General features: G+C 40.8%; 2 protein-coding genes across 3 annotated transcripts in view; both read left to right on the top strand.

Moving 5' to 3' along the window:
• SACM1L (SAC1 like phosphatidylinositide phosphatase) overlaps positions 1 to 17259 on the top strand; it is a 31356-nt gene extending 14097 nt beyond the window's left edge. The window contains exons 6-20 of the mRNA XM_080385899.1: positions 1742 to 1801; positions 3340 to 3373; positions 6074 to 6175; positions 6871 to 6956; positions 7146 to 7232; positions 7677 to 7745; positions 7842 to 7921; positions 9890 to 9988; positions 12491 to 12629; positions 12860 to 12929; positions 13016 to 13088; positions 13530 to 13623; positions 13707 to 13799; positions 14448 to 14505; positions 15178 to 17259. Coding sequence (XP_080242025.1) covers positions 1742 to 1801; positions 3340 to 3373; positions 6074 to 6175; positions 6871 to 6956; positions 7146 to 7232; positions 7677 to 7745; positions 7842 to 7921; positions 9890 to 9988; positions 12491 to 12629; positions 12860 to 12929; positions 13016 to 13088; positions 13530 to 13623; positions 13707 to 13799; positions 14448 to 14505; positions 15178 to 15314 — 1281 coding nt within the window. The 3' untranslated portion in view covers positions 15315 to 17259. The remainder of the gene's footprint in view (positions 1 to 1741; positions 1802 to 3339; positions 3374 to 6073; positions 6176 to 6870; positions 6957 to 7145; positions 7233 to 7676; positions 7746 to 7841; positions 7922 to 9889; positions 9989 to 12490; positions 12630 to 12859; positions 12930 to 13015; positions 13089 to 13529; positions 13624 to 13706; positions 13800 to 14447; positions 14506 to 15177) is intronic.
• Positions 17260 to 18059: 800 nt separating this feature from the next.
• SNRPD1 (small nuclear ribonucleoprotein D1 polypeptide) lies at positions 18060 to 24544 on the top strand. 2 transcript variants are annotated; one of them, XM_080385928.1, is made up of 4 exons: positions 18060 to 18298; positions 18897 to 18973; positions 21857 to 22048; positions 24363 to 24544. In XM_080385928.1, the coding sequence occupies exons 1-4, from the start codon at positions 18285 to 18287 to the stop codon at positions 24437 to 24439; spliced, it is 360 nt and encodes a 119-aa protein (XP_080242054.1). In that variant the 5' UTR covers positions 18060 to 18284; the 3' UTR covers positions 24440 to 24544. The 2 variants fall into 2 exon arrangements, with proteins under 2 accessions (XP_080242054.1, XP_080242055.1); XM_080385929.1 differs by lacking the exon at positions 18060 to 18298 and adding an exon at positions 18781 to 18803.
• The last annotated feature ends 43 nt before the right edge of the window (positions 24545 to 24587 follow it).

Raw genomic sequence — 24587 nt, 5'->3', positions numbered from 1 at the left:
GGATCAGGCAGTTAGAAGTACTTTTTGAACTCTGCTTTAAATGGATTTTAAGAATTCAAAATAAATGAAAGTTTGTCTCTGATTTTAATATTGAGCACTTCTAATTGCAACAAGAGGAAACTAAGCAGAAAAAAACTAAGAAAGCAGGTCACTTCTCTGACCTAGAATAAGGGGGTGGACACACCCAAAGTGGAATAAATGGTGTGCAACTTGGTATTCTGTTCCAGGATAACGTGGAACAGAAACTGTGGGGTTTGTGGCTCTTTCCCTTGGGATGTTGTATTCTGTCTAAACTGTGCCTATTACTTATGTTTGAAGCATGAATTCAACATACTGCTTTTGTCTTAAATGCAATTTGAGCTTGAAATTATCTTGTTTCCAGAGTTCCAGAATCTTTAATTTGGTAACTTATTACACGGCAGCATAAACGAGGTCTAAATTGTCTAGGCACCGAAATACTGAAATATTGGAAGTCAATGGTGGTACTTCTTTTGCCAAGAAGGTGGCAGTGGAATCATGAGAAGCTGTCTCTTAGTTACAGTAACTATCTAAGCTGGAGAAGCAGCACACAAATATATATATATATATAAATTAAAATCAGTTTATAGTTGGGGACTATTTTGCATTATCAAATGCTGCTCGGCAGTACTCTTACCAGGAAGAGCAGTTGCTGATACAAAAGGATTGGTTTGCCTTACAATTTTGGCACTTCAGATTGTTTGGAAGGCAAAGTACAGTAAAAAGGCATCAGTTTCAAGGAAGTTCAGATGTGAGATGGTTAAAACAATTTTAATGTCATTTCAGTCATGTGGCTGCAGTATAATGGGTTAACAAAAGGATGGCACCAATTTTGGGTGTCTCCACCTTTGCAAGAGAAGCCTGGCCTGTGGTTGATGTGTGGGTGTCTTGGTTCAGTACTTGTGGGTTTGCGTTTTCTTTTTTAAACAGTGCTGGTAGAAAGAAACAGCCCCAATGCAGGGGGGCACCAAAGCATCATATTGTGTTCTTTCACTAGTCCAAGGTCCTGCAAGTAGGATTTGAACAGTTTCTGGCAGATAGTTGTGTGTGTTGTTTCCTGATAGACAAAGAACTGTTCCAACACCGAGCTTGAATTAACCCTTATACTCAGCGATGTATTGTCTGCTTGCTGCCTCATAAAGCTGAAATTTATGCCACTTCCCCAGAGTCTGCACTAACATTCTGCAGCAAATGGCGCTTCTGTAACTAATCTGGTAGCTTTCTGGAACGTGCTCAGCAACCTGCTCAAGACACTTTTGAGGTGAATTAAGAATAGGAAATACACAAAGCTGAAGAGGATCATTTATGTAGTGGAATATAAATAAACTACAAATATTGTTTAACTTTCAGTTCTCAGAATTGTTGATTGTTGCATACAGGACTCTTTGCATTTTTACATTCTGCCCATTAGGATTATTACCTTACTGCTGTTCTTAATTCTGGATAATTTCTTCAAGGCCTGATTACTTAGGGCAAAGACCAGAATGCTCTTCTGATACTGCAGCTTAGTTGGTGGTGGTGTCGCATGTCTGAAGAGTCAGGCAGCACCCTTAGAGCTTTGAGACAACTGTTCTTTTTTTAACTTATTTTATTTAGATGTTGAGGATATGAAGGGTACTGATGAAAGAAGGGTGTCCCATCTGGATACTACAGTATTACCTTTATGCTGAACTAAACAGAACTGATGGTCTCTAAAAGCATGTTGGCTTTTTGCTTGCTACAGGCAGACCCACGGTTTGTGTGGAATGGACATCTTCTTAGAGAATTTGCTGCTCAACCAGAGGTAAACACTTCGTAATGATTATATTGGTAGAAGACTAATATACTTTTACTAGAAGTATACAAGTTTCCTGTAATTCTGTCTCTTACTTCAGACAGCCAGAATCTAGTGTAATGTGGCTATGCATCTTCTAGTTTAGCACAGTGACAGTCTTCTGCTTTCAAACTTCATGTCAGCATCCTTGGTAGTACATATAGTAAAGCTGACTTTTGGGAATGTCTACATTTGAAGATCTGATGTACTGAGATCATGTTTAGTAAACCAAAGGGAAAGTTTGACTGCACAGCATATGCTTCTCAAGCTTTTGAAGTTTGGCTATTTATTTATCTTTAGGTATAGTCAAGGTTCACTCTTCACTTTCTTGGCTAACATCTTGCTCTGAATGTAGTTTAAATTCCATTTGCTTAGTGAATAGCTCATAAAGCTGATAATTGAGTAAGACTAACCATTTCGATTATTTCAGTTTATTTCAAATGAGGACTAGCACAGTGTAACCATTGAATTCACTGAGTCCAGCAAATACAAGTGCATGGCTGTGAGCTATAGCTGTAGTACCTCAATGACCAGGCTGATCAAAGCTCCTTCCTAGTAGAGACTTCAGCTGTGTGTTAAACTTCTAAAACTCTCTGCACTACAGCAACCTTTTATCTCTAACAGTACTTCTTATTTATTGAAGTAAATGGTGCACTGCTTCTATTTCTGTCTTGGTCACCTGTGGAGATGTGCTCTTACGTTACAGCACTGTTCTAAAAGGCTGGTTTGTGCAGTGCTTCTGGAATGTGAAGATAGGAATTGGTCAAGGGCTGTTGTGCATATTCCAGAGGCATATGACTGGGTATGTGGTTTGGATAGTGCTATGCAAGCAAAGCTTGGGCAATGAGAGAGTAGCAGTGTTGGGAACAGCCAAGAAAGCAAAGTGAGGCTGTTCAATGAAAACAGAAAAAAGGAGATAAATGATATGGGGGGGAAGCATGACCTAATGCTGACTAGAAGTGGCTTGCTATAGTAATAGTTTTAGGTAAAAGTTCTTAGGACTTCTAGTTCTGGAGAACTTTAAACATTCTTGAAAGACCAAGTTTTTCAGGAGTGGCAGGGTGGGAGAAACCCTGGAACAAGTGTTTTGAGTATTGGCATAAAAGTACTCCCTACTGAAGCCCTGTGTTAATTACTGCCTCTGCTTACATCCTGCTGTGGACGTACAGCAAATACAATATCAAAAGGTTTTCAGTGTGTACTGCTTTATACCTGGCATGTTTGTGGAAGAGTAAATGCCATGCACAGGAGGACAAAGCAGCTTGTTTTTTTGTCAAGGCCATTTAATTGGGATTAGACTTCAACTTTTTCCCTGCTAATAAGGATTATGTATGGTGCTGTTTTCCTTGAACTTTTTTCTCAAAGAAATACTGCACCCTAAACAAAGTAAAAAAGTAATAACTATCAAAAAAAACAAACCCACCACCTAGACAAGGCATAGTCACTCACTTATCCTTTTTGGTTGCTAGTGTTTAATATTTTTAACATGTATTATGTGTGTGTTTCAGATCCATAGGTTTGCTACGCCAGTGATGCACGGATGTATCCTTTTATGTTGTAAAGCTCTGTGCTGAGTGTGGTAGTCTAGCAGCAAAATGGTTGCCAGTGAGGCTGCTCTAGTGGCCATGTTGGCAACTGTAACAGAACACAGTCAGAATTAAGTTGTAGCTCAGATAGGAGCATCACATTGTTTGATAGCCCACTCATGTTAACTCAAATACTCTGCTTTTAAGGCTTAACGTATTTAATTTTAGAGGCATGATTTGCACAACTGTCTTTCAATGGGATTGAAGGTTAAGATGAATGTGGCAAATACTTACATCAGCCTTAGTAGTACTTTTTATTTTGCTGTAAGTATACCTTCACTTAGCATTTGCTTTGGATATAAAATAAGGGAGAACAGTTTTGACTTGGAGTGCTTTTGGATGTTCCTGTTGATGGTAAAAGGATAAGGAGTTCTGCCGAAGGCTGCTGGAACGCTGCTCTTAGCCAGCTGCTCTTCCTGCACCAGCGCTTTGGGTAATAGCCTTTTTAGCAAAGCAATCATGAGTTTATTTTTGAGAGAGGCCGTATGCTGTGAGTAAGCCTAATGCTTTCTGGAGGCTGTGTTGTTCATGCAGTGTGTGATTGAGGTGCTCCTGGACTGGCAGCATGAAAAGGAATAGCAAAACTGGACTGCCTGTCCTCCTTCGTTCCTCCATTGCGCACACCCCTCAGGTGTATGCAGGGAATGGCTTCCAGCCTGGGTCTGTTCCAGTAGGACTGTAAGCAGCTGGCAGATCTTCAGTCCTTCTTTCCTGTGACTTCATTTAATGGAAAATGTAGTAGGAGTAAGTGGAGAAGCAAGGAAAGATAGCAAATAGGAACTGTCAAAACAACCGAATCTTTGTCCTGCAGGTCCTGGGTGGAAGAGTCGGGGTGGACCACAGTTAGCAGACTGCAACTAACACCTTCCTCTGTCCTATTTTCACTATATAAATAATTAGCATGAGTAATACCTGTTCTGTTGTAGTTCTAATACAAACCAAACACCTTAGAGAACCCAAGAATTGAAAGAAACTGGATTTTTAGTGACGAAAATGCTAGGAAGAGCCCTAAGCAGACCTGTTACAGTGCCACTAGCAGTTATTTAAATGAAATAAGATTCTTCCCCCCCTATATCCCCTGCCCCATATAACTTAAATACATTTTGCTCGACAGTCTGTACTGGGGTTCAGGTCTTGCAGTGATGAGAAATAATGGGCATACTTAGGCTATAGGTGATAAAAGTCTTGGTTACCCAAACTGTTTAATATTTCCCTTGCTGATTAAAAAAAAAAAAATCCCCCTTCTAAGGAAGAGTTCTTTTTTTGTGTGGAAGTAGCCAATAGCAAGTTGTCATTTAAGTTGGACAGATTGCAGACAGAAAATGGGCTGACTATTTCTAAGCAGCTAAGTTTAGAGGAAACCTTTTTTGCAGGAAACTGTTGGCTGTACAAGTGTTGAATCAAAGGGTGTAGGATCTGGCAGTGCTTTTCCACGAAAGCAGAGGAATAGGTCTTTTTTGCAGTCTTAATTCTTGAACTGTGAGAATGTTCTGGATTATGTAGGGCCAGTTTGTATTATATTTTTCAAATTCTTTACAGAGAGTATTAGTGTGAACACACACAAATCAAGATATTCAGTGTATGCAGCCAGTGTGCTCTTTGACGTAGCTTAGGTGCTTGTGTGACACAGCTGCTTTGTCCTAATTAATCATAAATGCAGAATGTAGATTTTACTGTAAAGTGTGCTATTTTAAAAGAGAAAATAAATTGTTTACTTTACCAGCCTTAAGACAAAGTATCTAGATTCCTCAAAGAATAGAAAACTGCAGTATGTTAATACTGCAGCTTGCAGAAAACAACCACTTTGATCTTTTGCTTGCTTTGGAGTTGTGGGTTTCAGTTTTTAGGGGCAAAGGATGAAAGCTTGTGAATTTACCTGGAGAAATTACTCACAATGAATGCTGTTTTTTATTAGACTTGATAGTTTACCATAGTCCAAATAAAGGCAATTATAAGCAGCACAGAACAAGACTCTAAAATGGAAATAGTTATTAATGGCTGCTGTTTGTTGATTAGTCCCGGATTATGGTGTATCTGCCGCACTTGGGCTGTCTAGGCTGAGCAGGAAACCATTCTTGTGTAAGAAACTTGCACTGGAGATGATACATGTATATTTTTCTTGGCATTGATTTGAAAGCCAGCCTACTGCTAGTTCTGGCATCTGTAAATGTGATGTGTGTTGCACTTATACCTTGCACCTGTAACAGCCCAAGGTATTGATTCTTCTAAAAGCCTAGGAAACATTTTTGAAGTGTGGGGTTTTGTTTTTTTTGTTAAAAGCAATAGGCGTAATAAAATGTTAAGATAGCTTAATTATGGATAAGATGGGTGAAGCACTGAACAGAAGTTCAGAAGTCAGTCCACTTAATGATATACATAGGATCATAAAACAGATTAATCTTTGGAATCCAGTTTTCTCAAAATTAAAGCAGTTTTAATGTGTAGTAATCAGTGACATTGCTTGCAGTCTGTCTTTTTGTGATGCTTATGCTGATGCTAATATTCTCTCAAGTTGAATATTAAACTGTTACTGATATGAGTAATGTTTACAAATTTCTTTGAATGTGGTCACTTGGTTCCTTGATGTTACCTACCTCTTGATATATAGAAATATCCTAATGAAATCTTGGGGGTTTTCCTTAGTGTTATTCATTAGTTATCACTATGCACTCTTGTTCTATTAATGGCAAGTGTTTTGACTGGCTGCTGGTTTCCAGAAGAAGCTGTTTCAGGGCTGGTGTACGCTACTATGTAAGAGGTAAAATAGCAAATTTATTTTGAAAATAATGCAAACTCTATCTATATGTGTGACAGAGGCTGTTGCTCCGAAGCAAATATTAGGAACCTGTATGATGAACTCAAGCATGTTCTGGTGTTTCTTAAAACTGACTCTTTATTCTTTCTAGACGTAACTGCAACAGTTTTGTAGGAGTTTTTAACACTGTTAAATGCAAGTGTGTAATAGCCCTTTTGGCCTAGCAATAGATTCAACTAAGAGCATTGTTGGCGCTGTCAGGGGAGCCCTAAATAGCGATGTTCTCTAACTGTTTCAAGTTAAGAAGTGAACAAGGAAATGGATTTAAATTACTTTCTGTTATTACTCCCAACATACACACTTCTGAAGAAACTGGCAGATTCCACAGTATCATTGCTATTAAATAGTGGATATTAGTATCAAAGCACTCATATTTCATTTTGTATTCAACTGTTCAATTTCTAAGGCTAGAAATATCAAAATGTGTTAAGTATACTTTGTTTTTTCAAGTTAAATGTGATATAGATCATGTTAAACTTTTCCAAAAGTGTTTAATTTACAGTCTTCAGGTAGCTCTGTGGTATTTTCATGTTTTCTGTGAGCACTTGAAAGGGAAGGGTAGGAAGCCTTTTGCTGATAAACTGTCACTGTACTGCAGCCTGTCTGAGCTGGTTAACGAGTTCTGTTTTCCTACATAGGTATTGATTCAGAAGGACATGCTGCTAACTTTGTTGAAACAGAACAAATTGTGCATTACAAGGGGAGCAAGGCATCATTCGTTCAGGTAAAGTCAGTGTAAGGAATGGCAAACTGGCTTAAATTAGACAGAGCTACCTATCTATATATGTTTCTAAATATAGATTGTATGCAAGATGTGCATGCACACAAATAAAATAAACCAGTCTGCTTGATTTTTAAATGGCAAGTGAGTTTGTAAGTCTTTTTGTTTAAAACTGTTCCCATTCTTTTGCAGACCCGTGGATCAATTCCTTTTTTCTGGTCTCAAAGACCAAACCTCAAGTATAAACCAAAGCCACAGATCAGCAAGTCAGTAAACCATGTATGTGAGTGTTTGTTGTATATTGGTGCTTTAATATATTTCTGGGCTCGTGTGTGATAGGGTAACGGATGGTAATTAGAAGAATAAAAATCAGCAGTACTGAATTGAGCTTAATTTTTAAAAAGTAGTAGTGAGAAGTTTTGTACTCCTTAAGATGAGCTCAGAGCCTGACAAAAAAAAAGATCCGTACATCAATGGGGATAGTTTTTCTGGTTCTTGTTAGCAGCAGCTGCAAATGAAACAGCTGCACAATACTTATGTGGCATGTTTATTAAGGAGAGCTGAGTGGACTCGAGGGGTGAAAGTAGGAATATATTAGCACAATAGAGAACATCAAACAGTTAAAATTATGCGGTATCATCAATAAGATTAGAACATATTTCTTGTAAACCACAGATCTTAATAGCAGTGTACATCTGTCAACACATTTCCTTTCTCTACTAGATGGATGGCTTCCAAAGACACTTTGACTCACAAATAATTAGCTATGGAAAGCAAATGGTTGTCAACCTGGTATGCTTTTACTTTTTCTTCCTGAAAAAGCTGTTGTTCTTTTAAGCAGGCTTTTGAGTAATACTGTGTTTTTTAAAAAAATATTTTCTTTCTCAGGTTAACCAAAAAGGTTCAGAGAAGCCTCTTGAGCAAACGTTTGCGAAAATGGTAAACAGCATGGCAAATGGAATGGTCAGGTACATGTGAAGTGAAATGATATGTTCTGTGTTAAGTGAGCATTGCCTCGGAGACCCACAGAGTGATCATCAGTTCTTTGGGAGCCTTTACCAACTGTCTGATTTGTTTGAGTTTTATTTTTGTGAAGTAACTTGCATATGACCAATGTCCCTACTTCAGAGGTTACATTCTAAGCAGAAGTGAGACTGTGAAGTGAATATGGGACAAAGAAGAAACAGAATAAAGAAGGGAGCTCAGAGGCAATGGTAATGCTAGTATTGGAGTAATAGTATGCTATGAGAACTGTGGAGATCTGCATTTTAGGGAGAAGAAATCATGCCCTGTAGTACTAGATTCTGGCAAAAGGGTGTAGTTACATTGCTAACCTAGTAAGGGAGTGCTGAGTGTGAGCAAACTGGTATTGATGTAAAGGAGGAAACACTGAGGGGAACATGTAGTTTAAATGTCTGGACATCAGTGTAACAATGGACCAAGAGAGTGGAGAATGCACTTTGATAACAAGAGAAATTACATCTCTTTGTGGGAATGTTGAGTGCAGGACACAATTTTACAACCTCCCTGTGCTTGCTTTCACTAACTTCTAGAGGGAGGGCTAGCATCCAGCTCCCACAGATGCTTACCCCTCAGGTTTCCTTGAAACTGCTATACAGTATTACTGTCACTCCTGTATGTCAAAGGACAAAATCCTACTTGTAAGCAAAAAGGTCATCCTGTTTTAATAAGGATTCACTTCTGTCTAAGCATAATTAAGGAATTGCAGAGTATGTTCAAGATGTCCTTATAAATCCTGACACACTTGAACTTTTTTCTGCTTGTATGATGCCCTACTGCTGCCTTCACCAGGGTAGTTATAGATGTCTGTCTCACTTGTGTGCTGCTTTTACTATCCTCAGGGGTGTCTGTGTGTGTTATTGGTGTGTGGGTGTGCATTTTTCTTTAGTTTTTAATTTAAAAAGACCACTTCTAATGGTGAGCTCTTTCTTCACTCTACACCTAGGCTGGTATTGACACCTTAGCTATACAAAGCTTGTGGAATTCTGTGCATGTTTGGTATGAAGTTATCTGGTAGTAACAAAGATGTAAAATTCTGTCAGGGTCTGTTTTAGTGATCTGTATATGTTAAAGTGGTGTTTGGTAGCCCCATTTTATTAATGCTGCCAAAATCCTTTTTCTTTGTTAATTAGCTTTGATGGTGTTTACCTGCCAGACTAAGACTTGAGGCTTCATTGTGTATATATATACCTTTTTTCATGCGAATAGTCTTGAAAACTTGGCAAATAATAACTTTTGGATTATAAATACTTGAGGGGAGTAATGTAATGCCCGGTAATTCACAGCTAAACATGTATATTCATGTGTGTTGAATCAAATGCCACTTATTTAGAGTAGTTCTTGCCAGAGTTGAATTGTTAAAATCTTGTTCTAAGTCAGTAGCTTTTTTATTTTCTTATGACAGGCTAGGTTAGCTGTTTAAACAGAACTTGTCTTGGGTTTCTAGAGAGCTATCAAGGGAATTATGCTGCATGCCAGTGTAGAATGTTGCATTTCAACACCTGGGTCTAGTTCAAAGTGAACTGAAGTTCCCAATGCATTTCCTTGGAAGAGAGGAGGGCAAAAGAATCCTGGTGGAAAAAAGATGTGAAATCAGACTCATATCCTTTCTGTACTTACTGGAGGAAAAACACTAGCCAGAATGTAGTTTCAGTAACTTGAAACTGGATGTGTTTCCCCAGACTAGTGGCATCTTGTAAAGAAATGTAAATGTTGTCACTATGCATGCAAGGGTGCAGACTCGGGAAGATTACAGAGCACTGACAAAATCCACAGATATTTGCTGGAAGGCATATCTAAAGAAAAAACAGCCCTCTGTCACTATCTGGTTTATAGGTCATATCTTCCCTGTGGGGTTTTGAGACCTTCACTGCGATACATATGTAACCTGAAAAGATGTTTCTCTTTCTGAACAGGTATGTAGCTTTTGACTTCCATAAAGAGTGCAGTCGGATGAGGTGGGATCGACTTCAGATTTTGATGGATCAACTAGCAGAGCAGCAAGATGAGTTTAGGTAAGGCTGTGCAGTCCTTCTGCACTTATAAAATGAGACCACTTTCTCATAGGTTCTAGTGCCTTAAGGCACAGCAAAACAGACCTGTAATGTTCTAAAGATGTATTCATTAGTGTTTCTGTATCTCTGCTCTCTTGCCAATAACCATGTGCAGGTTTGGAGACCTGGTGGTGGGTAAGATGTAGAGCCCTTCTTATGTCCCAGTAAAATGTTTTTGAGAATTGTAGCAACCCCGCATTGTGACGCAAGAGCTGCCTTTGTACCTTTTGGGTGAAAGGTCAAACAGAAATAAGTGTGCATACAACTGAAGCTATTATTTTAAAAAAGTCTCTTCAGGTGGTATTTTTTCATCCAGTATTAATTCCATGTGTTGTTGACAGCAAACTGTTCTGCTACATAGTGTCAAACAGTGCTCCTTCCACAGGCACCTGCTCTCTTGGGTGTTTTCTCTAACACACATTGTTGTGGCACCAAACCTTGGCACTGGTGCTGTTAGCCCTTGCTAGCACAAGTAATCCACAAGGAAACAAATTCTCATTTTGTTTAGTCATATAAAAGTAGATTAAATGTCCCACAAGTGTTTTAAGCACTTCCTGGTCTTTGCTACTTGTAGGCATGTAGTGTGTTAAGGAAGCTTTACTTTGTTCTGCTTTTCTGGTTGCTTCCTTCCTATACACCTGAAGTCTTGTGCATAAAGCACAAAGTAGGTCAGTTAAAACATTACAAAACTGGTAGTAGTATATTCTGTTCTGGTCCACACCTCACTTTTTTTTTTAAGGTAGGAGTCTCATGAATTAGATCTCCTGCCTGGAACGAAGGCTATGGGAAAGTAGAAATTAATCAATGATATTCTCTGCCCACCACCAAAAAAAAAAAGCCTAAAAACATATGACAAGGTGAAGAATAAATGGGCTTTAAGGACTTCAAATAAGGAGGAATAAGTGTGTAGGTTTCCTGTACAGCAAGGATCCTTCATATTCTCAGAATGAATACTGAATCCCATAACTTGTTTACTGTCACCTGCCATTGGAGGCTTACAAAAGAACTGGGTTTCCTTGAAATAAAGGAAAAGAACAAAAAAAGGCCATGTGTTTCTAAAGATACAAAACTGAAGTCTCTTCCTCAAGGTTAGGTTGGCTCTACCTTGCCTTGTTTCATCTAGGGTGACTATTGCTTAAATAGAAACAGAAAGCGGAGTTCCGATATTCTCAGAAAATACTGCATCTGTAAGCGAGATTAACAACTCTATTTTCTGCAGGTTAAATCTACTTGTGAAAGACCTGTCAGAAATGAGAGCTGGCTTGCTGGGTTTGGGGTGGTGGCATGGTGTTTGCTCTTTACTTTTCTTTGAGAAATTACTTACTTGCAGCACTTAAACTGTATCATTAGTCAGAAATACCTACGCTTCAACTATGCCAATTATTCTACTATCAGTTCTAGGCAAAGCTTGAGGGGGAGATGAAGAACAGGTGTTATGGTCTCCTTTAATCATACAACAATGTAGAACATGTTTTAACAAAACTAGTTCTCAAAGAATGACAAAAATGGATCTTGTTAACACAAGGTTGATCAAAGTAAATGCGTATGCTTCTAAGGCTCTTGACTTTTAGTACTGCATGACTCTAAGACTATAATCTTGAAATGCTGTATAGTAAGAGTGGGTTGTATGCTAGTCCACATTCAGGGTTCTTAATTGCATAATGGAGTAACTTAATCTGTAGAATATGGTCTGTAAATCTTTAGGCAAGAAAGTTTCATGCTGTGGCAGAAGGACAAGTATAGTTCTGTCCTGTTCACACATCTAGCCTGTAACTTGACCATCATATTTGTTTTACCAGCTCTGTTATCAGACTACTTGCATGCAGTTTAGTATTTAAAGTGAGCTGTTTGTTACCAATTACTAGAAATACCTAGTTTTGTTGATTAAAAAATATTGAGGTAACAATCAGCATATGCAGTTGCAAGAGAACATCTGGATACCCCAGATGTTTGCATAATGGAGAGATAAGTGTGGCAGTAGCACATTTTCAGTAGTGGACTTAAAGATCTGAATACCTTCCTGGAAGAAGCATGCCTGACTGCTTATATGACTCTTTGTGCAGAGGTGACTGGATTGAACCAGGTGCCCAGATACATACAAATCTGGCTAGTTCTGCTGTTAGACTTTACTAATGATATCTGTGGAGCTAGCAGCCTGTAGTCACTAGAAAAAAAATAAAACGCAAGTCACTGATTTTGCATCAGAAGCTGCTCTTTGCAGTGGCATGTAACTCTGTATTGCTGGTTGGCTATCTAAATCAGAGTGAATACTGCCCTGAGATTACTAAATGTTTTATCAGTGTGGGAGGGGAAGAATTCAGGGAGGCATCAAAGTTCAAAGACATGGCTAAGAACTCTTCATATGCTCAAGACAGCTGTATTTTGGTTGCTAGAATACTTCTGAAAATGTGTGGTTTATATGGACTGTTATCTATAAATACTGAAGTCCATTGTGTGTGTTAGTTATTTTCTAGTTGATTCCGATGGCAACATTGTGACTCAGCAGGAAGGAATATTCCGCAGTAACTGCATGGACTGCCTTGATCGAACTAATGTGATTCAGAGCTTGTTAGCACGCAGGTCACTTCAAGCTCAGCTTCAGGTACATTTTTTTGTATTCTTGTTTAATGAGCTGGAAGAGGAGAGGCTTTCTGTTTGGAACAGAAATGTCACTTTAACACTACAATAACATTCTGCATACTTGAGTCACTGTACTATGTATTTGAAATGCGTTGGCCAGACTCTTATTTTAATAAACATAGCTTTTTCTGGAAGCAAATCCTAATTTTTCTCACAAACTACTAGTGAGCCTCAACATGCTTTCTGTTTTAGAGGCTAGGTGTTCTGCATGTTGGACAGAGAATTGAAGAACAAGCAGACTTTGAGAAAATCTACAAGAATGGTAAGCTGTTTATAGAGTTCAAACAATTGCTTTTTTCCCAAACAGAGTACATAACTTCCTTAATGTTAATGTTTTCTTATTCACAGCATGGGCTGATAATGCTAATGCTTGTGCCAAACAATATGCTGGAACTGGTGCCTTAAAGACAGATTATACAAGGCAAGTCAGCCTTTTTTGTAAAGGCCTTCTGGGATTTTGGGCATGTTTGGGATTTTCTTTTAGGTCTTCCTATCTGAGAAGGTTATTAATTTGGGGCTTAGACATTACAGAGTTTTGCAGTGGTTCAACTAGTAAAATGTCAGACTAAAATCTACAGAACACCATTCTTCACTGTGTTTGTAGGAAAGGAGAGAAGCCTATTTGGACGTAAAACCAAGAAAATGTGTCTCTTCAAGGGACATATATTGTGGGCTGGAGAGAAGTGTAATTTGTTACATGTGTGGTAATAACGCAGAGGCAACACTAGGCAAATGTATTTACATGCAGGTATTCATTAAACATACTACACACTTGACTAATGAGCTATAAATTCATAAATTCAGGAAGGTAATTTTCAGATTTACAGATCTATTTTAAATATCTTTCGAAACTTTTTTGCAGAACTGGGAAGAGAACTCAGTGGGGCTTAATAATGGATGGCTGGAACTCATTAATACGTTACTACAAAAATAACTTTTCTGATGGATTTAGACAAGTAAGTTAAGCTTTTAACGTGGGGAAATGTATTTGATAAACATTGCTGTGCATTTTAACTCTTGCTTTCCCTTTCTCTTCCAGGATGCAATTGATCTCTTTCTTGGAAATTATTCAGTGGATGAAGTAGAACCTGCTAGTCCTCTACATGTCAAGAAAGACTGGAAGTTCTTAGCTGTGAGTATGGAGACTATTCATGATTGGAGAAACATGTACAACCTTTTAGTCACTTGTTTCATATGATTAAGTAGAACTTGTCTATTTATTAATGAAGCATCCCTATAATCTGGTTATGTTTCTATGATACCTGCTTATAGACCAAACCCAGACTGTTCCCTTGACAGAAAACGGAGTGTCCTTGAGGTATTGAAAAAAAACCCACTGCTTGCTTTTCTTTAAGATCTGCTTCATGAAGTGGAGAGGGAGATACTCTACTAGTCACCATCAATGACTGTTTCCTTCACAAGCTTCTTTTGTGGGAAATCTCTTCTCATACAGTCTGTTTCTGCATGAAGTAACACACACAAACTTTTCCTCTCCCTTCTGTTTTTGTGAAACAGGATTTGGGGATGTTATGGGTTTGACTAGTGGCTGGTGTGTTTTCTTTTTTAAACAAAAGATGAACCTCAACCTCTCTTAATAGGTTAAGAATTAAAATACACCTATCTAGTAGTTATTGAACACACTCTTCCAAATTTTGGAGCCATCCAAATTTTTTTGTACCTGATAGCAGGTAAATAGCTCTGCAGTACAGGCCATCTTAAAGGAGATTAAGGAATAGATGTGCTGCTATAATAAGTGATTATTCTTCTTCTCTTTCCCCAGTTGCCTATTATTATGGTGGTTGCTTTCTCAATGTGCATTATTTGTTTGCTGATGGCTGGTAAGTCACTGTTTTGTTTAATTTTACAAAAAGTTTGCTCATGTGTGGGCTTTCTATAAATGCTTCCCAGAAACTATTCACTAAAAAATCACTTTTCAGTCATACTAAAAGGTGTTTGAGCATGGCTCTGGAGGTTGAGGGTTACTCCATAACATTAGTGTGGAAAAACCTGAGGTACTGTAGAAAACAATGTTAAAACTCTTGTAGAGGTCGCTTTAATAGTGAGTAGACTGTAGCAGTCGCTGAGTAGACATCTAGCTGTATAGGCTGGATGAAACCCCAAAATACCTACCTAATTTTGGGCAGAAAGTCAATCTTGAAAACTTAAATATAGGCATAAGACTATCTTGATGGATGTCCCCCTAATCTAAATCTGTGTTAGGAGTTGTGAAGGCTTTTTTCCTTCTGCTTTTAGCTTGAATTTTCTGACCTTAGTGCTAATAGATCTCTTGACTGACTTCTGTACCTGTCTGTTCAAAGTCCAAGAACTGTGTGGCAAACAGTTTTCCTAGGTAGAAATGGAAAGAGAAAAGACACCAGTACCCATGAAGGGCTTCTCGCTTCAGTGGGCAGCAGATCTCTGAGGGAGAGCTTGAAATATTTTCCTTTTTGTACTAAAAATACTTCCTGTGGTAGCTGGAGATAATAAACTGTTTATCTGACTCTTAACAGGTGAGACATGGACTGAGACACTGGCCTATGTGCTTTTCTGGGGAAGTGCAAGCTTTGGAACTTTTGCTATCATCCTTTACAATGGCAAGGATTTTGTAGATGCACCCAAGCTGGTCCAGAAAGAGAAGATGGACTGAATTTGTGTGTGTGGAAAGCGGCTTGGTACTGAGGATTCCTCAAGCCACACTTGGAGTCTCTACTGACCTGCTTTCCACACCAAAGAGTGGTCTTTTTAACTTTCTTCCTTGGCAGCCTTGGGGGGGGTGGGTGGGGGGGGTGGTGAGAAAATCATGTCCTTTGCCAGTGGTAGTTGTCAACTGAGACCCGACTCAACAGTCTTAGTTGCAATGGTCTTTGGAATATTGCATGGGTGGAGGGGACTCCACTCTTGCTGAGGTAATGCAAAGGCAAAAGCCAGCTTTCTGGAGTGTGTTAGAGCAGAAGTGGACTGCTTAAGCTCATAGTCCACCTGGGCTCTTTCAGTTGAATTTTTGGTCTCTGGCTTGACAGGAGAGAGCTCTGATGCTGTTCCTGTGTCAAAAGACCCAGATGTTGAAGCATTAATAATGGAGCTTCAAATCGTGGTCTCTGAACAAATACGGCTTCATACCAATAAAAGTCTATTCTGAGATTTACAGCTGGATTACACTTGTGATAGTCCATGTTAAGGAGTCCTTCATGCGTATTTGTGTGGGGATTCTTTTCACTAAATATGAAAGGTTTTCAATCCTAATGCTCTTCCAAAATGAGCTTTTTCATCCTGTCTTGTTTATCTAGGACTGATGCATATTCTACTAATTGTTTGGGTGAAAGGACAGTGTAATTGGATGTTCCTGAAGTTGCAGATGTCTTGCACTGTTTCAGTACTACAGTCTCCAGATGAAGATCCATTAGGTAGCGAGTTGAAATACAGAATTTTCTTTCTAAAGATGTAAATGAAATCGAAGAATGTAAAAGTCCTTGACAGTGTTTATTGAACCTTCCTTATGCTAAAGGTCCAAAGTATTGCTTTAATTTTAAGAATGGGTCACAATGTAAAGGTGAACTTCATATTGTTTTGCTAGTCAGCTGCTTCTATTCTTGGTTATGTTGAAGTAATCTGTGATGGAAGGAATAACAACCAGGGGAGAAAGTGTTTAGTCTAAACCCCATGTTTGCACTTGGGAGCAGCAGCTTGCTTTTCATGCATGATACTGTAACACTCTTTAAAAGAGACAAAAAAAGCTACAGAATAATTTGTGCTGGTTAATAAATGTGTGTCTTTAAATTTAGTGCTTCCAAGCTGTATAAAAACAAGTAATCCTAATCAAGGACCAATTTTAAACTATTTTGTCACTTATTTTATATGGTTTGTTCCAAACCAGACATGGAGCTTGCTTAAGGCGCTGTGCATTGTTTAATATTTCCTGTAAGTACAGCTGTATATTCAGATTGCGAGTATAAAATTTAAATGGGGGGAAGGGAGAAACATGTAGAATACTAGGAGTAGCACAGTTGTCATTATTGAAGCTAAAACACAAAATGCTGATACTTCAGTGTTGCCTTGTGTTATGACTGAAAATATGTACAGATTTTTTTTTTTTGCAACTGTTAACTTCATTTTAACCTTGAATGTTTCTGGAGGCCTCTCTGGGTTTTGTGTAAACATAACCTGTTCATAAGCACTAGTACTTGCAAAGTATCTGTTTGCTTCTAGATGCTATAATGGAAATACCAGTTGATGGCTAACTGGAAAATCCTCTAACTTAAAATTTTCAAAGGTGAACTCCATTATGGGCATGAAGTACAAGACCATCCTAGACTCAATATTTGAAAGTAATGGTTTCGGTAGCTCACTGGTAGGTGGTGTTTGAAACTCAGTTCAGTTGTCTTGCAGCCTATAACTAAATCTTTGCATCTTTAAAAAACTTGTTACGGCAAAGACCAAACTGGAATAGCTAGTAGAAATTTGTAAGACATAGAATAAGCTAGGTTTTAGAAGTTGGAAGGCACCTGTATTTCAGAGCTTTGCAAAGAGTCTGTATTTCTAAAATCACAAATGGTGTTCTCATAAATGACAATAAAATGTTCAACTTTTCTAGATACACTGCCTGTGGTGCAGTTTGTGTTCCCAAAGTGTTCCTTGGGAGCTCCTTCTTACCAGAAGGATGCTTGGTGATTGCATGTGAAGATCTTGCTATTCTGTGCGTGAAGACTGATGATCTGGCTCCGCACCCTATGTCACAAATTCGTGTTAGTATCATGTGCCAGTCCTCACAGCCACGGCTGGACCTCTGCACGAGACCTGCCTGCATCTCTGATGCTTAAAGTCTGCACTGTCACCTCTGCTCGGGGCTAATCTTCCCTCACAAGGCTGTCGGGGTTTGTTAACCACGGTAATGGGTGCTCGGGGCGGAAAGGCAGGGGGTCGTTCCTTTCCCTCCCTTGCTGCAGGCGCACGTCTCCTTTCTTGTATTTTTTTTTTTTTTAAATTGTATCGCGGTAAGAGCTGCACCTCTTCCAGCCTGGGTCTGTCAGTCACCGGTGCCTGGTCTGTGCCGCACCAGGCTGGGGCTGTGCTCGGTGAGCAGACGGCCGTGCACAGACCAAACTGTTACAAACGAAATTTCGGATCCTGAGCCTGCAAGTTTTTTAAAAAAATTAAATTATTTAAAGGTTTTACGCTTGGGTTTGGGTTTTGTGTGGTTTTTTTTTTTTTTTTTTTGCAAAGCTTAGACAAGTTTAAAATGAACTACTCAAATATTCACTGAAAAACTTATTTCTTTTTCTCTAAAGTGTAAGGCAGGAGCGGCTGTAACACCCCCCAGGGCCCCCCCTTCCACGGGCGGGGTGTGGCCCGGTGCCCCCCGCCGCGCCGCCCGCGCATGCGCCGCCCCGCCCCTTCCGCCCCGCGCGCAGCGGCGCTTCCGCCCATTCATCGCCGCGCTCGGTGGCCGCTTGCTGGCGCGGGAGGCCGCGGCCTGCTCCGAGCGCTCCGCCTGCGCCAGGCCTCCGCAGCGCCCGGGCCCGCACCGCCCCGCGGCTCGCCGCGCCCCGCGGGCCGCCCGCCGCTCCCTGCCCCGGGCCGCCCGCCGCTCCCTGCCCCGGGCCGCCCGCCTCCCGCCGCTATGAAGCTCGTCAGGTGAGCGGATGGAGGCGGATTGCAGCGCCCGGCCCGGGGAGGCCGCGCGCTCGACGGCTGCCCATCCCGCCGCGGGGGCGGGCGGCGGCGGCTGCCCACGGTCCCTCGGGCTGCCCGCGGAGTGTCGGCGGCGGGCCGGGCCGCGGGGCCTGCCGACCCCCGTTAGCCGGCTGTGGGGCCTGGCGGGGCCGTGCGGCAGCGAGGGGGGCGCTCCCGGGGCGCGGCCTGCGCAGGCCGCTCGGCAAAGCCACCCTTGTGAGGGGAACCCCGCCCGGGTCGGGGCGCCGGCCTGAGGCGGTAACGGGCGGCGCCGCCGGCGTGCAGTGACGGCCGCTTGGCGGGGGTTGGCGCGGGGTCCGCGCTGTCTGTGGGGCGTCCCCGCTGCCGGGCCGGGGGGCACTCGCGTGTCTGTCACTTGCAGTCGTCACCGTCTCGCGAAACCGCTCCGTAGGGTCCCCGAGCTCGGGGGGCGGTGGCTCTGGAAGCTCGGGGGTGTGAATACTCGGTATATATTGGCTTTCTTCAACAGGAGGGCGTTAAAAGTGTTAAGGCTTTACGTGGGAGTGAACAATTGATTATTTTTTTTTTTAACCCCTAGGTTTCTGATGAAGCTGAGCCACGAGACTGTGACCATTGAACTGAAGAATGGGACACAAGTGCATGGAACTATCACAGGTACGGCAGGGCGGGTGGGGGGCCTGCAGCAAAGCGTGGCCTTAACGTCACCTCTCTGCTAACAGTCGGCAGCCCTGGCTTGGCCTGAGCTTTTTCGGTTTGTACTCCCTCTTGTGGGGGCCTTCTCAGTAAGATGCAGGAGATGTTCTTTTTAATTCAGATCTTTACGTACAGCCGTGAATTATGTTTGTTACAAAAGAGTCTGGGCGATGGCAAAAGCTGCTGGGGACAAAGTGCAGAGCTGTGACCGCCCAGCTTTCAGTGGGCAACCATGAAAACGCATGGAAATTTCAGTTGGTCACAGATCATCTTTTGACATCCTTGTGGGTGAGTTCACCCATGGTCAAACTTACGTTGTTGAAACATTTTATAACAAGCTTTCTTTTCTATAAAGTGCTGGGAGGCAGTAAATTTGCTGTAGGCCTGGGAGTCTCTGCGCCAGACTGCAGGCTTTGCTTACAAACGGGCTTGAGGGTGAAGGAAGTAAACTTTTCCAAACTGGTGGCAAAGGCGGTGTAAGCACAATATTTTTTTAGAATTTTAGCAGCATGATAATGTTGCTGAGGTGGTTTTACTACCGTATCAAACTGGTAGGGGATATGCAGCTAAATTTTTATATAAGATGTTTCAGTATATCTGACTTCGATCTGTGAAATTGCAGTAAGCGATAAAAACGTTACAGCTGAATCATCAGAAGAGGGACTTCTTTTTTTTAATGGTAGCACAGATAAATGGCAAATCTTAAGTGCTGATATGGTCTTACATTGGTTAAATTTTGTGTATAGGCAGTTTTAATGTAAAAAATGAATTATTTCTGTTGAGCTTGGTTTTGCTCTGGTTAAAATAATGGTTCCATTATATGGGAATGCATCTTTGCATATATTTGCATAGATTTCCTGAAATGGGTTTGAAGACACATAGCTTGGGCAAAAAGGAATCCTGGTGTTGAGAATCTGGTCCCCTGCTGTTGCCAACTGTCTGTGTGCAAGTTTGTGGGTGTTACTGTCTAGCAGGTGCTTCCCTGTGTCACTGAACTGGAAGTTGTAGGGAAAGCCTTTATGGTTCATTTTATGGTTCTCGTATGTATTGAAAAACGTGCGGACTATTTTTGTTTGCTTTAATAATGTCAATAACAGGTATTGTTCTGAGAATATTGGTGCTAGGATTACTTTAGAGACGATTGGGTATGTCGAAGGGGCACATTGTATACAGTGAAGCAAACCCTTACAGTTAAGCTGATGAATGTGCTTGATCTCCTTCACTCACCCCAGGCTGCCTTTAGGAGCTTTTCTCCCCACTGTTAAAGAAAAGAAAACTCAAACTTGGCAGAGTTAGATTCCAGGGGATTGCTGAGGTGCTTTTTTGGCCAGTAGTATCTTCTGAGATTTGGCAAAGTTCAAAACTGCCATTATTTTGCAGCCAGATTCATCAGCTTTGATTAGACCTGAATGCACCACCCTGGTGTCTGATTGCAGCACGCTTTGTTGAACCCAGCTAGGTAGGAAGCAAACAAGCTGCTTCTCTCCTGACCTCGGTGTTCTTGCAGGCTTAATTGTTGAGCAAGTTCTCTCTCATTTTTCTGCTAAGAATCTGTAAAAACTTTGAATGCAATCCCTCTTTCTAAAACGGCAACTTTCCCTTCACACTGGTCTGTGAATTTCTGTTTGTGACTGCTGTGCCATCTGCGAACGGTACAAGCTCTTCCTCTCGGTGTGTCGGTTGGCCGGAGCAGGCTTGCTGAAGCGGCCCGTTGCGTGTAATGCATACCTTACACACACCAGGGGGGCCGGTCAGGTGGAGTGAGCTGTGAAATCTAGAATTAAGGGGAGAAGACAGAAAAATGCATGGAATAAGCACAGCACAATGGTTCTTCTGGCCTGCCACTCGCTTCCTTACCTTGGCAAGACGCCTTACAGTTTGTCTTTCTGTGTTTATGAAACAAGACAATAATTATTTTTGCCACAAAGGGTTGTTTGTACAAGTATTGGAACACATTAGAATTCTGCTCGTGTGAGTGTCCTGTCACTGAGTCAGCAGGTGCTTGTAAACTGCAGTTTGTATTTTTTGCCTACATTTTTTCATCTGAAAAAGTTAGTTTCATTTTGATCTTAACAGTTTGAGATCGGATTCCACACAAATGTGTGATGTGCAAAATAAACACTTAAAACAGGGGTTTTGTTGGGGTGGGGTTGGGGGTTTTTTGTTTTTTTTTTAAATGCTTCTCAAGGTGTTACTGAATACGTGCATCCAACTGAGACTTTTTTCCAGTTTTGGATTATGCATAGCACAATATAGTGAGCATGGTGTTGATTCCATACATTTTTACATACTGGCTGTTCATGGAGTTTGCAACCACAATGATGGTTCCTTACAGGAGTGTGTTTTACATACTTTCATAGAAGATGCCACACTAGTATTAGATGTATTTTTCAGAAAATAACTAGTATTTATCAGAAAATAAGCACTACTTTGGCAGTTGGATTTTTCTAAGGCTTACAGAAAGAGGAAATGATCAATTTAGATCTCTTCCTCAAAAGGTTTGTTTCCTTTCTTTTTAAAGGAGTAAAAAGACTAGTATTAGGCTTCTGTAATAAGTGGCGGTTTATTTATTGTTCAATTCTGACCATTTACGAAATTGCTATTGCCAGAACCTAGATAAAGATCTCTAGCAATGAGGTGTTAAAGACGGCAACTGATAAATTAGGGATTTAAGAGAGGAAAAAGACACTTAATTTCTTTCAGTTAGAGGCTGAAATTAATGAGTGGCAGAAGCAGGTGTTAATGAACAGGATAAATCTCAAAGTATGTGCATGCTTAAAAATAGCTAACAAGGGACCATCTTATAGGCTTTCATCCCTGAAATTAGACTTGCTGTTGTTTCAGGGGTGGATGTCAGTATGAATACGCATCTCAAGGCAGTTAAAATGACACTGAAGAACAGAGAACCTGTACAGCTGGAGACGCTGAGCATTCGAGGGAATAACATCCGATACTTCATTCTGCCAGACAGTTTGCCTCTGGATACTTTGCTAGTGGATGTTGAACCAAAAGTCAAATCGAAGAAAAGAGAAGCAGGTTAGTTTGTGCTTTTCCAGTACATGTTTGTTCTGCCTTTGTATGCATTTTAATACTCTGAATCTGAAGACGTCAGATTTGAGTGTCTTAATATCTGCCTTTGGCAGCTATTTCTTTCATCTTTGGTGGGTTGATACCAAACTAGCTAAGTCTGCCTTGCCCACCTTCTTGGCATCTGTAGAGCTTTCTTTCATGTGTGTTTCCCCGGTTTGTACAGGGAACTTCACATAGCCTAATAAGAAAGTACAGAAAAGCCTCTTGAACAGTGCTGAATGCTTCACTGAAATCTCACTTGGTAATGGGTAAAAACAATCTGTCAGAGAACCAAATTTGGGAGGTGAGAATCTAAGGGAGTCAAGGCTGTATTCGGATGAGCAACTCTCTAGCTTTGGCTCCCAGCAGTGTTGTACTCCGCTTTTCCTGTAACTGCGACACCACACACCCCACACCCCAAAAAAAAGGCTGTTAAAAAACCCTTTTCCCTAGAAGCCTAACAGGCTAGAGAGTAATTCAGTTTTGATCCATACTATTAAAGATTAATATCCAGCAAACCCCTGAAAATCTGTAGCTTGTCTTCAGGCAGCATGTATTTTGCTCAGCAGTTAATCTGTTTGTTTTTAAAATAGTAAGTTGTAATTGACTCTAAAATAATGTCATACTGATTCTCCTGTAATTGGTGTTTAAGTATTTGGATCTGTGGTCTTTGATCCATGCATATGTCATGAATTGGTGTGCTTACCTTATTGAAATGGTGTAAGCAACCCTCAGGTGGGTGCAGCACACAGTGCAAGTGGCACAGCTGTTGGCTTTATAGAAAATAAGGATAAAGCTCCTGAAAACATTTTGCTCCTCTCATGTCCCTTAAAAATAATCTGACCACATGGAAAAATGAGAGCGGCTGGATTGCTCTTTTTCTGAACCTCATGATGTGATGTGAACAGGAACATCACTATTTCTTTTTAACTTTGAAGAAAGGAAAGGAGCTGTGATAGCACTGTTTACCTCAGTTTAATACTCCTTGTATCTTCAGTGTACCAAAGCACTCTGACTGCAACTTGTTGTGCTGTGCTTTTCCCTTGGGCTTCAAAAGTGTGTAACACATGATCTGTCCTCGGGAAATGAGATTGTCAGTGGCAGGCAGGGTGCTGGCTGAGCGATGTACGTGACACGTGTGCCTTGGGTCTGACCACTTAGTGAACACTACTATATTGATGCGTGTAGATGCTGTAATCATTTAGTCAGGTGTTGATGCTTCTGGTTTTTTACAGTCTACTACCAGCAAAACAAGTCATTGATGGCTTGCTTCTTGCAAATTTGTCCCATGCCTCTGGTCTTTCTGTCTTCACTGCATTTCTAACCTACGTACTATCAGATGGCACAGAATAATTGTTACAGCCTCTTTCTTGAATGTGGATGCTAGTGTGTGTCTCTTACCCGTCCACCCGCCTCCACAGAATTTTAAGTATCTTTTTGGGCCCTAGCCTGACAAACTTGCTTGAAATTAACCAGTGATTTCAAAAGTTTGTAGGTAGCCTTGCAATCTGATGGGACAGGTTATGTTTCTTTAGGAGAAACGGGTGAAATGACATGTTATCACCATATGGATCACCTGACCTCCAGCAGTTGCTCACAGCCTGAATTATTCTGTGGTTGTCTTCCCTTTACCATTAAATAGCAGTATTTAAAAGCAAGAGCACACGGCCAAGTCCCTGGCCTGAGAATCACATCTGAAATTGGCAGAGGCATCATTGAAAACAGTAGGAGCTGTCTGGTGGTGGGATCCTTTCAAAATTCTGCCCTTTCACATGGTGCCTGAGAAAGGCTGAGCTTGGGAATCTCACAGAGTGTTAAAACTCACATTCCTTTTAGCAGACTACTTTATAAACCACAGTGCGAGCTGTGGCAAAAAAAAAATAATCTTTTCTACTGTAATGAATAGTAACAAAATAGAATTGTCTTGCATACGCTTTTACTGATGCCTGAAAAACTAGATTTTGTACAAAAAAAAAAAAAAAGAGGAGGAATCATAGTTCTCTGTCAGACTTACCCTAGCATTTGGTACCAGCCAACTATTACATCCCTTTATTTCTGCAGTGAAGCCACAGACAGTGGTCTGTGGAGGTGGTATACTGAAAAACCTAACACAAAAGATGAAAATATTGTCTGGTACTTCCTAAGCATTAACAGACTTAGTATCTGTCTCATCACAGAGGAACAGTGTGTTACATTGTTTATGCTTGAAACAGAATGTGTTAACCAAAATGAAAGGACTTCTGGGTCTCACTTGATTTATCCTTTTTGTTTCATCTGCTAGTTGCGGGAAGAGGCCGTGGCAGAGGCCGTGGCAGAGGCCGAGGTCGTGGAAGAGGAAGAGGGGGCCCAAGACGATAACTTCTCACCGTGCAACTGTTACCAAATTCTGGGCAATTTCGGCTATTTTTTTGTACAGGTCTTGTTTATGGTATCCATTTCTAATAAACTCAAATGTGAAAAAGTTGTCTTTTCCTGTGTTAGTTAAGTCTGGGGAGGGAGGCAGGTC

Source organism: Falco punctatus (genome assembly GCF_963210335.1).
Source record: "Falco punctatus genome assembly, chromosome: 4".
In the NCBI taxonomy this organism is placed as follows: Eukaryota; Metazoa; Chordata; class Aves; order Falconiformes; family Falconidae; genus Falco; species Falco punctatus.
This window is presented reverse-complemented; position numbering and strand designations above follow the sequence as displayed.